Here is a 12,308-nt window from a genome sequence, read left to right as displayed (position 1 = left end):
ACACTCTTTAAAGCTAACCTCTCTGACCAAACATTTGGTCATCTGACCTAATATGTGACAATTACCGTGATATATATATTTTTAATGTATTTTATTACATTAAAAGTTACAACACGAACAATTTGGGAAACAAACTTCCCATCAAACAATTATATAGTTTGTCCAAATGTTTCCCCTTAATCACCCTCCCTCCCTCAACTCCTCAAACACGGTCACGCACATCCCCCACCTTGCCTCGAAGCCCTCTGCTGAACCCCTGAACTCATATTTAATCTTTTCCAGCCAAAGAAAGCCATAGACGTCCCCCAGCCAGGCTGCTACCCCCAGTGGCGTTGCTGAGCGCCTCTCCAATAAAATTAATTGCCGGGCAATTAGAGAGGCGAAAGCCACAACACCGACCTTCCTCCCCTCTTATCAGCTCCGGCTTCTTTGATATCCCAAATATTCCTTTTTTTACTGGGAGACTAAGTTGAGGTCTCCCAGTAACCAGGTCGGGCAGCAAAGTAGCATAGTGGTTACCACTATGCCTTCACAGCTCCAGGGTCCCAGGTTTGATTCCCGGCTTGGGTCACTGTCTGTGCGGAGTCTGCACATTCTCCCCGTGTCTCCGTGGGTTTCCTCCGGGTGCTCCGGTTTCCTCCCACAGTCCAAAGATGTGCAGGTTAGGTGGATTGGCTGTGCTAAATTGCCCTTAGTGTCCAAAATTGCCCTTAGTGTTGGGTGGGGTTACTGGGTTATGGGGATAGGGTGGAGGTGTGGGCTTGGGTAGGGTGCTCTTTCCAAGAGCCAGTGCAGACTCGATGGGCCGAATGGCCTCTTTCTGCACTGTACATTCTATGAAATCTATGAAGGTGATGGCAGCTAGGGCAGTGGAACGTTCCTCCTGCAGAATGTTCGAGGTAAGGGAGACCACCGGTGTCCTTGCTGACTTCACTGTGGGAAGTGCTCCTCACAGGCCGTGTTAGGGAACTGGAGCTGGAGCTAGATGAACTGAGGATCATTCGGGAAGCTGAGGGGGGTGATAGATAGAAGCTACAGGGACATAGTTACACCTGAGGACAAAGGTAGCTGGATAACAGTTAGAGGTGGGAAGAGGAGGAAGCAGTCAGTGCAGGGATCCCCTGCGGTTGTTCCTCTCAACAATAAGTATACCGCTTTGGATACTGTTGAGGGGGGCGGGGGGGGAGGTTACTTCAAGTGTATACTTCAACGCAAGAAGCATCAGGAATAAGGTGGGTGAACTTAAGGCATGGATCGGTACTTGGGACTACGATGTGGTGGCCATCACAGAAACTTGGATAGAAGAGGGGCAGAAATGGTTGTTGGAGGTTCCTGGTTATAGATGTTTCAATAAGATTAGGGAGGGTGGTAAAAGAGGTGGGGGGTGGCATTGTTAATTAAAGATAGTATAACAGCTGCAGAAAGGCAGTTCGAGGAGGATCTGCCTACTGAGGTAGTATGGGTTGAAGTCAGAAATAGGAAAGAAGTCACCTTGTTGGGAGTTTTCTATAGGCCCCCCAATAGCAGCAGAGATGTGGAGGAACAGTTTGGGAAACAGATTTTGGAAAGGTGCAGAAGTCACAGGGTAGTAGTCATGGGTGACTTCAACTTTCCAAATATTGGGCGGAAAATTTTTAGATCAAATAGTTTGGATGGGGTGATGTTTGTGCAGTGTGTCCAGGAAGCTTTTCTAACACAGTATGTAGATTGTCCGACCAGAGGGGAGGCCATATTGGATTTTCTACTTGGTAATGAACCAGGGCAAGTGATAGATTTGATAGTGGGGGAGCATTTTGGAGATAGTGACTGCAATTCTGTGACTTTCACTTTAGTAATGGAGAGGGATAGGTACGTGCAACACGGCAAGGTTTACAATTGGGGGAAGGGTAAATACGATGCTGTCAGACAAGAACTGAAGTGCACAAGTTGGGAACATAGGCTGTCAGGGAAGGACACAATTGAAATGTGGAACTTGTTCAAGGAACAGATACTACGTGTCCTTGATATGTATGTCCCTGTCAGGCAGGGAAGCGATAGTCGAGTGAGGAACCATGGTTGACAAGAGAGGTTGAATGTCTTGTTAAGAGGAAGAAGGATACTTACGTAAGGCTGAGGAAACAAGGTTCAGACAGGGCGCTGGAGCGATACAAGATAGCCAGGAGGGAACTGAAGAAAGGGATTAAGAGAGCTAAGAGAGGGCATGAAAAATCTTTGGCGGGTAGGATCAAGGAAAACCCCAAGGCCTTTTACACATATGTGAGAAATATGAGAATGACTAGAGCGAGGGGTAGGTCCGATCAAGGAAAGTAGCAGGAGATTGTGTATTGTGTCTGAAGAGATAGGAGAGGTCTTGAACGAGTACTTTTCTTCAGTATTTACGAATGAGAGGGGCCATATTGTTGGAGAGGACAGTGTAAAACAGACTGGTAAGCTCGAGGAGATACTTGTTAGGAAGGAAGATGTGTTGGGCATTTTGAAAAACTTGAGGATCGGTAAGTCCCCCGGGCCTGACGGGATATATCCAAGGATTCTATTGGAAGCAAGAGATGAAATTGCAGAGCCGTTGGCAATGATCTTTTCGTCCTCAGTCAACAGGGGTGGTACCAGGGGATTGGAGAGTGGCGAATGTCATGCCCCTGTTCTCAAAAGGGAATAGGGATAACCCTGGGAATTACAGGCCAGTTAGTCTTACTTCGGTGGTGGGCAAAGTAATGGAAAGGATACTGAGGGATAGGATTTCTGAGCATCTGGAAAGACACTGCTTGATTAGGGATAGACGGCACGGATTTGTGAGGGGTAGGTCTTGCCTCACAAGTCTTATTGAATTCTTTGAGGAGGTGACCAAGCACGTGGATGAAGGTAAAGAAGTGGACTTCCGGGTGCGGCGATGACCAGCTAAGTCGCACGTTTCGGCAGCTCCCGGTGGAACGGACTTTTGGGCTCTTAATAAGAGCCCCAACGGCAATTTTAATGGCTAGAAGCACTGTGCGGTAAACCAGAAGGGAATCCCCCCTGGAAATGGATGGAAAAAGGAGAGGGAAGTGGCCAGATTGCAGTGGATCCTTTGGAGCAGCGGCAAGGAAGGCAAGCAAGAACCAAGATGGCGACGGAAGGTGGCAGTTTAACATGGGGCCCTGAACAACAAGAGTTTTTGAAATGTTGCGTGGAAGAACTTAAAAAGGAAATGAAGAAGGAGCTGTTGGCCCCGATATTACAGGCGATCGAAGGGCTAAAGGATGAGCAAAAGACCCAGGAGCGGGAGCTTCGGGTCGTGAAGGCAAAAGCTGCCGAGAACGAGGACGATACACAGGGCCTAGTGGTGAAGACGGAGATGCACGAGGCACACCATAAACGATGTGTGGAAAGACTGGAGGTGCTGGAGAATAACGCGAGGAGGAATAATTTAAGGATTCTTGGTCTTCCTGAAGGTGCAGAAGGAGCAGACGTCGGGGCATATGTGAGCACGATGCTGCACTCGTTAATGGGAGCGGAGGCCCCGGCGGGTCCGTTGGAAGTGGAGGGAGCATACCGAGTGATGGCGCGAGGACCGAGAGCAGGAGAAATTCCTAGAGCCATAGTGGTGAGATTCCTCCGTTTTAAGGACAAAGAGATGGTCCTTAGATGGGCAAAGAAAACTCGGAGCAGTAGGTGGGAGAACGCGGTGATCCGCGTATATCAAGACTGGAGTGCGGAAGGGTGGCGAGAAGGAGGGCGAGCTTTAATCGGGCCAAGGCGGTGCTTCACAAAAAGAAGATAAAATTTGGAATGCTGCAACCGGCAAGACTGTGGGTCACATATCGAGGGAGGCACCACTACTTTGAGACGGCGGATGAGGCGTGGACTTTTATTGTGGAAGAAAAACTGGAATAAGTGGGTTATTAAAAAAGAACGTTTGAAACAAAGTGGTGGGACGAATGTGGGGGGCGAAGAGGGGGGGGAAAGATGAGTTTTATGTTATTAATCCTGCGATGCGGTAACTTTTCTCTCTTCCACAGGTGGTGGTGGAGGGAGGAAGGGAGGTGGAGGAGATGGGGCGTTGGCCATGGGGGGCGGGGCCAAAAGGGAAGCGCGGGCTTTGTTCCCGCGCTATGATAATCGTGGCGGGAATAGGGAAGCAGGAAGGAGGGGGCGTCGCACGGTGCGAGCCGAGGTCACGGGGGGAAGCCGAGGTCGGCCAGAGCTTGCTGACTTCTGGGAGCAACATGGGGGGTGTAACTACGCTAGTGGGGGATCTAGCGGGGGGGGGGGGGGGGGTGGGAGGGGGGAGCTACTGGGTTGCTGCTGCTGGGGAGAGGGGGGAGCCGGAATGGGGTGGGGTGGGCGGGGGGGCACCGCCTGGGGGGGGACACAGCTGCGTGGGAACCGGATGAGGAGCTGGAAAAAGGGGATGGCTAATCGACAAGGGGGGGGGGGGTAAAAAGCCCCCCAACCCGGTTTATCACGTGCAATGTGAGAGGGCTGAACGGGCCGATAAAGAGGGCACAAGTACTCGCACACCTTAAGAAACTTAAGGCAGACGTGGTTATGTTACAAGAGACGCACTTGAAACTTATAGGCCAGGTTAGACTACGCAAAGGATGGGTGGGGCAGGTGTTTCATTCGGGGCTAGATGCGAAAAACAGGGGGGTGGCTATACTAGTGGGGAAGTGGGTTATGTTTGAGGCAAAGACCATAGTGGCGGATAGCGGGGGCAGATACGTGATGGTGAGTGGCAAATTACAGGGGGAGGCGGTGGTCTTGGTAAACGTATATGCCCCGAACTGGGATGATGCCAATTTTATGAGGCGCATGCTAGGACGCATCCCGGACCTAGAGGTAGGAAAGTTGGTAATGGGGGGAGATTTTAATACGGTGCTGGAGCCAGGGCTGGACAGGTCGAGAATCAGGACTGGAAGGAGGCCGGCTGCAGCCAAGGTGCTTAAAGATTTTATGGAGCAGATGGGAGGAGTAGACCCGTGGAGATTTAGTAGACCTAGGAGTAAGGAGTTTTCGTTTTTCTCCTATGTCCACAAAGTTTATTCGCGAATAGACTTTTTTGTTTTGGGAAGGGCGTTGATCCCGAAGGTGAGGGGGACGGAGTATACGGCTATAGCCATTTCGGATCACGCTCCACATTGGGTAGACTTGGAGATAGGGGAGGAAACAGAAGGGCGTCCACCCTGGAGAATGGACATGGGACTAATGGCAGATGAAGGGGTGTGTCTAAGGGTGAGGGGGTGCATTGAAAAATACTTGGAACTCAATGATAACGGGGAGGTCCAGGTGGGAGTGGTCTGGAGCTGATATCAATCAGGGCACATAAAGGAAAGCAGGAGAGTAGGGAACGGGAGCGGTTGCTGCAAGAACTTCTGAGGGTGGGCAGGCAATATGCGGAGGCACCGGAGGAGGGACTGTACAGGGAAAGGCAAAGGTTACACGTAGAATTTGACTTGCTGACAACGGGTACTGCAGAAGCACAGTGGAGGAAGGCACAGGGTGTACAGTATGAGTATGGGGAGAAGGCGAGCAGGTTGCTGGCCCATCAATTGAGGAAAAGGGGAGCAGCGAGGGAAATAGGGGGAGTGAGGGATGAGGAAGGAGAGATAGAGCGGGGAGCGGAGAGAGTGAATGGAGTGTTCAAGGCATTCTATAAAAGTTTATACGAAGCTCGGCCCCCGGATGGGAAGGAGAGAATGATGTGCTTCCTGGACCGGCTGGAATTTCCTAAGGTGGAGGAGCAGGAGAGGGTGGGACTGGGAGCACAGATCGAGATAGAGGAAGTAGTGAAAGAAATTAGGAGTATGCAGGCGGGGAAGGCTCCGGGACCGGATGGATTTCCAGTCGAATTTTATAGGAAATATGTGGACTTGCTTGCCCCGATACTGATGAGAACCTTTAATGAGGCGAAGGAAAGGGGACAGCTGCCCCCGACTATGTCGGAGGCAACGATATCGCTTCTCCTAAAGAAGGAAAAAGACCCGCTGCAATGCGGGTCCTATAGACCTATTTCCCTCCTAAATGTAGACGCTAAGATTCTGGCCACGGTAATGGCAATGAGGATAGAGGATTGTGTCCCGGGGGTAGTCCACGAGGACCAAACTGGGTTTGTGAAGGGGAGACAGCTGAATACGAATATACGGAGGCTGCTAGGGGTAATGATGATGCCCCCACCAGAGGGGGAAGCGGAGATAGTGGTGGCGATGGATGCCGAGAAAGCATTTGATAGAGTGGAGTGGGATTATTTGTGGGAGGTGTTGAGGAGATTTGGCTTTGGAGATGAGTATATTGGATGGGTACAGCTGCTGTATAGGGCCCCGATGGCGAGCGTGGTCACGAATGGACGGGGGTCTGCGTATTTTCGGCTCCATAGAGGGACGAGGCAGGGATGTCCTCTGTCTCCATTATTGTTTGCACTGGCGATTGAGCCCCTGGCAATAGCATTGAGGGGTTCCAGGAAGTGGAGGGGAGTACTCAGGGGAGGAGAGGAACACCGGGTATCTCTTTACGCGGACGATTTATTGGTGTATGTAGCAGACCCGGCGGAGGGGATGCCAGAGATAATGCGGATACTTGGGGAGTTTGGAGAATTTTCAGGATATAAGCTGAACATGGGGAAAAGTGAGCTGTTTGTGGTGCATCCAGGGGAGCAGAGCAGAGAAATAGAGGACCTACCGTTGAGGAAGGTAACAGGGGACTTTCGTTACCTGGGGATCCAGATAGCCAAGAATTGGGGTACATTGCATAGGCTAAATTTAACGCGGTTGGTGGAACAGATGGAGGAGGACTTCAAGAGATGGGACATGGTATCCCTGTCATTGGCAGGGAGGGTACAAGCGGTTAAAATGGTGGTCCTCCCGAGATTCCTCTTTGTGTTTCAGTGCCTCCCGGTGGTGATCACGAAGGCTTTTTTCAAAAGGATTGAGAAGAGTATCGTGAGTTTTGTGTGGGCCGGGAAGACCCCGAGAGTGAGGAAGGGATTTCTGCAGCGTAGTAGGGATAGGGGGGGGCTGGCGCTACCGAGCCTGAGTGAGTACTACTGGGCCGCCAACATCTCAATGGTATGTAGGTGCTTGGGAGAAGAGGAGGGAGCGGCGTGGAAGAGATTGGAGAGGGCGTCCTGTAGGGGGACATGCCTACAAGCCATGGTGACGGCGCCGTTGCCGTTCTCACCGAAGAAATACACCACAAGCCCGGTGGTGGTGGCTACTCTGAAAATTTGGGGGCAATGGAGACGGCATAGGGGAAAGACGGGAGCCTCGGTGTGGTCCCCGATAAGAAATAATCATAGGTTTGCTCCGGGGAGAATGGATGGGGGATTTGGAACATGGCAAAGAGCAGGAGTAACACAACTGAGAGATCTGTTTGTAGATGGGACGTTTGCAAGTCTGGGAGCGCTGACCGAAAAATATGGGTTGCCCCAAGGGAATGCATTCCGGTATATGCAACTGAGGGCTTTTGCGAGGCAACAGGTGAGGGAATTCCCGCAGCTCCCGACGCAGGAGGTGCAGGACAGAGTGATCTCAAAGACATGGGTGGGGGACGGTAAGGTGTCAGACATATATAGGGAGATGAGAGACGAGGGGGAGATTATGGTAGACGAGCTGAAAGGGAAATGGGAAGAAGAGCTGGGGGAGGAGATTGAGGAGGGGCTGTGGGCTGATGCCCTAAGTAGGGTAAACTCATCGTCCTCGTGTGCCAGGCTAAGCCTGATACAATTTAAGGTGTTACACAGGGCGCATATGACTGGAACACGGCTTAGCAAATTTTTTGGAGTAGAGGATAGGTGTGCGAGATGCTCGAAAAGCCCAGCGAATCACACCCACATGTTCTGGTCATGTCCGGCACTACAGGGGTTTTGGGTGGGGGTGACAAAGGTGCTTTCGAAGGTAGTGGGGGTCCGGGTCGAACCAAGCTGGGGGTTGGCTATATTCGGGGTTGCAGAAGAGCCGGGAGTGCAGGAGGCGAGAGAGGCTGATGTTTTGGCCTTTGCGTCCCTAGTAGCCCGGCGCAGGATACTGTTGATGTGGAAGGAAGCCAAGCCCCCGGGTGTGGAGACCTGGATAAATGACATGGCAGGGTTTATAAAGCTGGAACGGATCAAGTTCGTCCTAAGGGGATCAGCTCAAGGGTTCACCAGGCGGTGGCAACCGTTCGTCGAATACCTCACAGAAAGATAGAGGGAATGGAAAAGAAGAAGACAGCAGCAGCAGCCCGGGGGGGGGGGGGGGGGGGGGGGGGGCGGGGAGGAGCCAGAGGGATTCTCAGGGATGTTAATATATAAGTATAATATGTATAGGTTGTTGTTATAGATAATTGTATATTGGACTGTTAAAACATATTTTTGGAGAATATTTATCTGGGACAAGGCAGTTGCCATTTAGTTTTGTTTTTGTTTATATATTATTTATTTCTTGTTTATAAAACTGGCCATTGTTATTTATATTGTTATATTACTGTGTAAAGGATACACAATGTACTGTGATGGTTGGCCAATAATTTTCAATAAAATATTTTTTTTAAAAAAGGTAAAGAAGTGGATGTAGTGCACATGGATTTTAGTAAGGCATTTGATCAGGTTCCCCATGGTAGGCTTATGCAGAAATTAACGAGGCATGGGATAGTGGGGAATTTGGCCAGTTGGATAACGAACTGGCTAACCGATAGAAATCAGAGAGTGGTGGTGGATGGCAAATATTCAGCCTGGAGTCCAGTTATCAGTGGCGTACCACAGGGATCAGTTCTGGGTCCTCTGTTGTTTGTGCTTTTCATTAATGACTTGGATGAGGGAGTTGAAGGGTGGGTCAGTAAATTTGCAGACGATACGAAGATTGGTGGAGTTGTGGATAGTGAGGAGGACTTTTGTCGACTGCAAAGAGACATAGATAGGATGCAGAGCTGGGCTGAGAAGTGACAGATGGAGTTTAACCCTGAAAAGTGTGAGGTTGTCCATTTTGGAAGGACAAATATGAATGCGGAATACAGGGTTAACGGTAGGGTTCTTGGCAATGTGGAGGAGCAGAGACATCTTGGGGTCTATGTCCATAGATCTTTGAAAGTTGTTACTCAAGTGGATAGAGCTGTGAAGAAGGCCTATGGTGTGCTCGCGTTCATTAACAGAGGGATTGAATTTAAGAGCCGTGAGGTGATGATGCAGCTGTACAAAACCTTGGTAAGGCCACAGTTGGAGTAGTGTGTGCAGTTCTGGTCACCTCATTTTAGGAAGGATGTGGAAGCTTTGGAAAAGGTGCAAAGGAGATTTACCAGGATGTTGCCTGGAATGGAGAGTAGGTCTTACGAGGAAAGATTGAGGGTGCTCGGAGAAGGATGAGGGGCGACTTGATAGAGGTTTATAAGATGATCAGGGGAATAGATAGAGTAGACAGTCAGAGACTTTTTCCTCGGGTGGAACAAACCATTACAAGGGGACATAGATTTAAGGTGAATGTTGGAAGAATTAGGGGGGGGGATGTCAGAGGTAGGTTCTTTACCCAGAGAGTAGTGGGAGCATGGAATGCACTGCCTGTGGGAGTAGTTGAATGGGAAACATTAGGGACCTTCAAGCGGCTATTGGATAGGTACATGGATTACGGTAGAATGCTGGAGTGTAGATTAATTTGTTCTTAATCTAGGACAGAAGTTCGGCACAACATCGTGGGCCGAAGGGCCTGTTCTGTGCTGTATTTTTCTATGTTCTATATCGCCACCAAAGGATCTGACTCCACCACTCTCCTTGCTAGCACTGCGAACATTCTCACCTAGAATCACTTAACTTTCCACAGCCCCAGAACATGTGTGCGTGATTCGCTGGTCCCCGCCCACACTTCTCACACTCATCTGCCACCCCCTGAAAGAACCCACTCATTCTTACCTGCATCATATGTACCACCTCGAATTGTATCAAGCGCAATCTTGCACACAAGGTCGCATTTACCCTTCGTAGCGTCCCGCTCCACACTGCCCAGTTTATCTCTCCTCCCAGCTCCCCCTCCCACTTCTCCTTAATCTTCACCATCTGCTCACCTCCCTGTTCTCCCAGCCACATGTTTATGTCCCCAATCCTGTCCCCCCCCCCCCTTCCACATCTGGAAACAACAGTCATTACAGCAGGGTGTACCTCGGCAACCTGGGGACCTCTGTCGAAACTTTCAGTGCCAAGTCCCATGCCATGCCTGCAGGTACCTAAACCCACTTCCTCTCGGGAGCTCTACCCTGTCCTTTAATTCCTCCATACCGGCAAACCCTCCTTCCAGATACAAATTCCCTCACCTTAACCAGCCCCACTTCCTATATGTGCCATCTACCCCCCCACCCCCACCCCGCTGAAAACCGTGGTTTTCACACCGACATCCCCTCTATCCTAACGTGCTTCCTCAGCTGGTTCCAGATCCTCACCGTTAACTGGGCTCTCTGAGTCTCTGCTTGATGCCATTGTCAATCAGTCACCATAGCCCTTAAGCTGCACCCCCTACAGGAGGAATCCTGTCATAATTGTGTCCAGTTTCCGAAGGAAAGCCTTCGGTATAAAGATCGGGAGTGTCTGGAAAATGAACCGGAACCTCGGCAGAATGTTCATCTTCACCACTTTGATGCTACAAGTGCAGAGTGTCCCGCGATATGTTTTACAATGTGACTGCGGACGGCTCGGGATGTGTTTTTCTTTTACCTTAACGGTGCCATACAAATGCAAGTTGTTGTTGCTGAGGGCCACACCTCTAAATTCCGAGTTCTGTGGGATGATTTACATCCGAACCTCTGGCCCGTTGGGATGACCTTTTCCAGCCGGCAGTGCACCCCCTCCCGCCCGCCTAGCGGTTTCAATGGGAAATCCCGTTGACAAGCGGCGGGAAGAGAGAATCCCGCTCGAGCGAGCGGCGCCAAGGAACACGGGGCTTGGTGGGGGGGGGGGCCCGGGAGAATCGCGCCCGTTAACTCGGTTTCTCGCTCCACAGGCGCCACCAGACCTGCTGAATTTTCTGCTTCAGTCAGCGAGCTGCAAACAGGCGAACAGGGAAAACACTTTGCAAAGGGCTGCAGGGGAATTGCAATTCCCAGAAACTCCCATTTTGACCCTGGATGTCTGGCATGGACACAGCTAATGATTCACTTCCTGGTCAGCAGGTACTGAACGCCAGGCCGGGTCTGCTTAACCTCACCCAGGCAAGATTTCTAAATCGATACAGACCCTGGTGGATTAGATGGGAAATGGTGGCGGGGCTTTAAAGCGAAACGAGCTTTGTTTAGAAGGCGTGAATTAGAATTGGCAGCTCCCCCCCAAAAAAACTTTAAAGGTGTCCAACCGACCAGCAAATCTCACCCGAGATCTAAAACCACAAACTGCTGCTCCCCCTTAAGCATTCTCACTATTTCTCATGCGGGCGAGAAATGCTTTCAGCTTTAAACGAGCGGGACCTTTGGTTTAGGCAGGGGGAGGCCCCGTCCCGTCCCGCCTGATATTTACCGGCGGTGGGCGATCCCCGGGCTGCAGAGGGACAGGGATCTGGACAGGGAGCTGCGAGCGGCCACCAGCATCTTTCCCAAAGCCAACTCTCCTGGCGCCCCGCCGCCGCCGCCGCTGCTCTCAGCGCTCCGCCTGCAATGAAGCAACAGCTGCTCAAACCTCCCGGGTCCCTCAGCACTTCCCCACCCTGGGCAACATTGCACCCCCCAAATTGCAGCAGAAATAAAGCAGCATCTTTATGTCAGATACAACCTCCATAGCAGAGGGAGCCAAGATTTATAACCCATTACCTCCCAGATTGGGGGGGGGGGGGGGGAATACAGCTCAGTCCAGAGCTCCTACCTCCCTGTTTTACTGATGTTCCATTTAAAGTTTACTCGACCAGCGGGGGACCAGTATTTTTATTCCCCCTGTTTTACTCTTCTAGGTTATTTGTTCTTTTAAGGATCCCGTTTTCTTTTTTTCCCCCACAAATTTGGAAGTACCCAATTTTTTTTTTTTCTAATTAAGGGGCAATTTACTGTGGCTCATCCGGCCACCCTGCACATCTTTGGGTTGTGGGGTTGAAACTCTGACAAACATGGGGAGAATGTGCAAACTCCACACGGACAGTGACCCTAGGACCTCAGCGCTGTAGGCAGCAGTGCTAACCACTGCGCCACCATTCTCTTTACAGAGTCAATCACCTCACCATTGTTCTGGAGTCGCATGTCGACAAGTCTGGGTAAGAACGGCACTGAACCTGATTTTTTAAAATTTAAATTGGGGCGCGGTTCTCCAGAAAGGTTTCTAAGTGTGTTAGCCAGCGGGAATTGCCAGGAGCTTCCCAGTGCTCAGCCTGGCGATGCCGGGAACGCTATTCAACGTTAAT

The 12,308-nt window shown here is 50.7% G+C and overlaps 2 protein-coding genes across 7 annotated transcripts in view; one reads left to right on the top strand and one right to left on the bottom strand.

The window, feature by feature from the left end:
* The window catches only part of bphl (biphenyl hydrolase like), a 49,171-nt gene extending 37,567 nt beyond the window's left edge, over window positions 1-11,604 (bottom strand). Inside the window, exon 1 of one of the 2 annotated variants that reach the window (XM_072509990.1) lies at window positions 11,438-11,604. In XM_072509990.1, coding sequence (XP_072366091.1) covers window positions 11,438-11,508 — 71 coding nt within the window. In that variant the 5' untranslated portion in view covers window positions 11,509-11,604. Of the gene's footprint in view, window positions 1-10,642; window positions 11,000-11,437 lie in introns of those variants that run through there. The other variant, XM_072509991.1, reaches the window with a different exon arrangement.
* Window positions 10,999-12,308, top strand: part of LOC140425557 (serpin B6-like) — a 39,261-nt gene continuing 37,951 nt past the window's right edge. Inside the window, exons 1-2 of one of the 5 annotated variants that reach the window (XM_072509983.1) lie at window positions 11,069-11,136; window positions 12,114-12,161. In XM_072509983.1, coding sequence (XP_072366084.1) covers window positions 12,146-12,161 — 16 coding nt within the window. In that variant the 5' untranslated portion in view covers window positions 11,069-11,136; window positions 12,114-12,145. Of the gene's footprint in view, window positions 11,137-11,760; window positions 12,162-12,308 lie in introns of those variants that run through there. The other 4 variants (XM_072509984.1, XM_072509988.1, XM_072509987.1 and 1 more) reach the window with 4 other exon arrangements.

This window comes from Scyliorhinus torazame, chromosome 6 (genome assembly GCF_047496885.1).
Source record: "Scyliorhinus torazame isolate Kashiwa2021f chromosome 6, sScyTor2.1, whole genome shotgun sequence".
NCBI lineage: Eukaryota > Metazoa > Chordata > Chondrichthyes > Carcharhiniformes > Scyliorhinidae > Scyliorhinus > Scyliorhinus torazame.
This window is presented reverse-complemented; position numbering and strand designations above follow the sequence as displayed.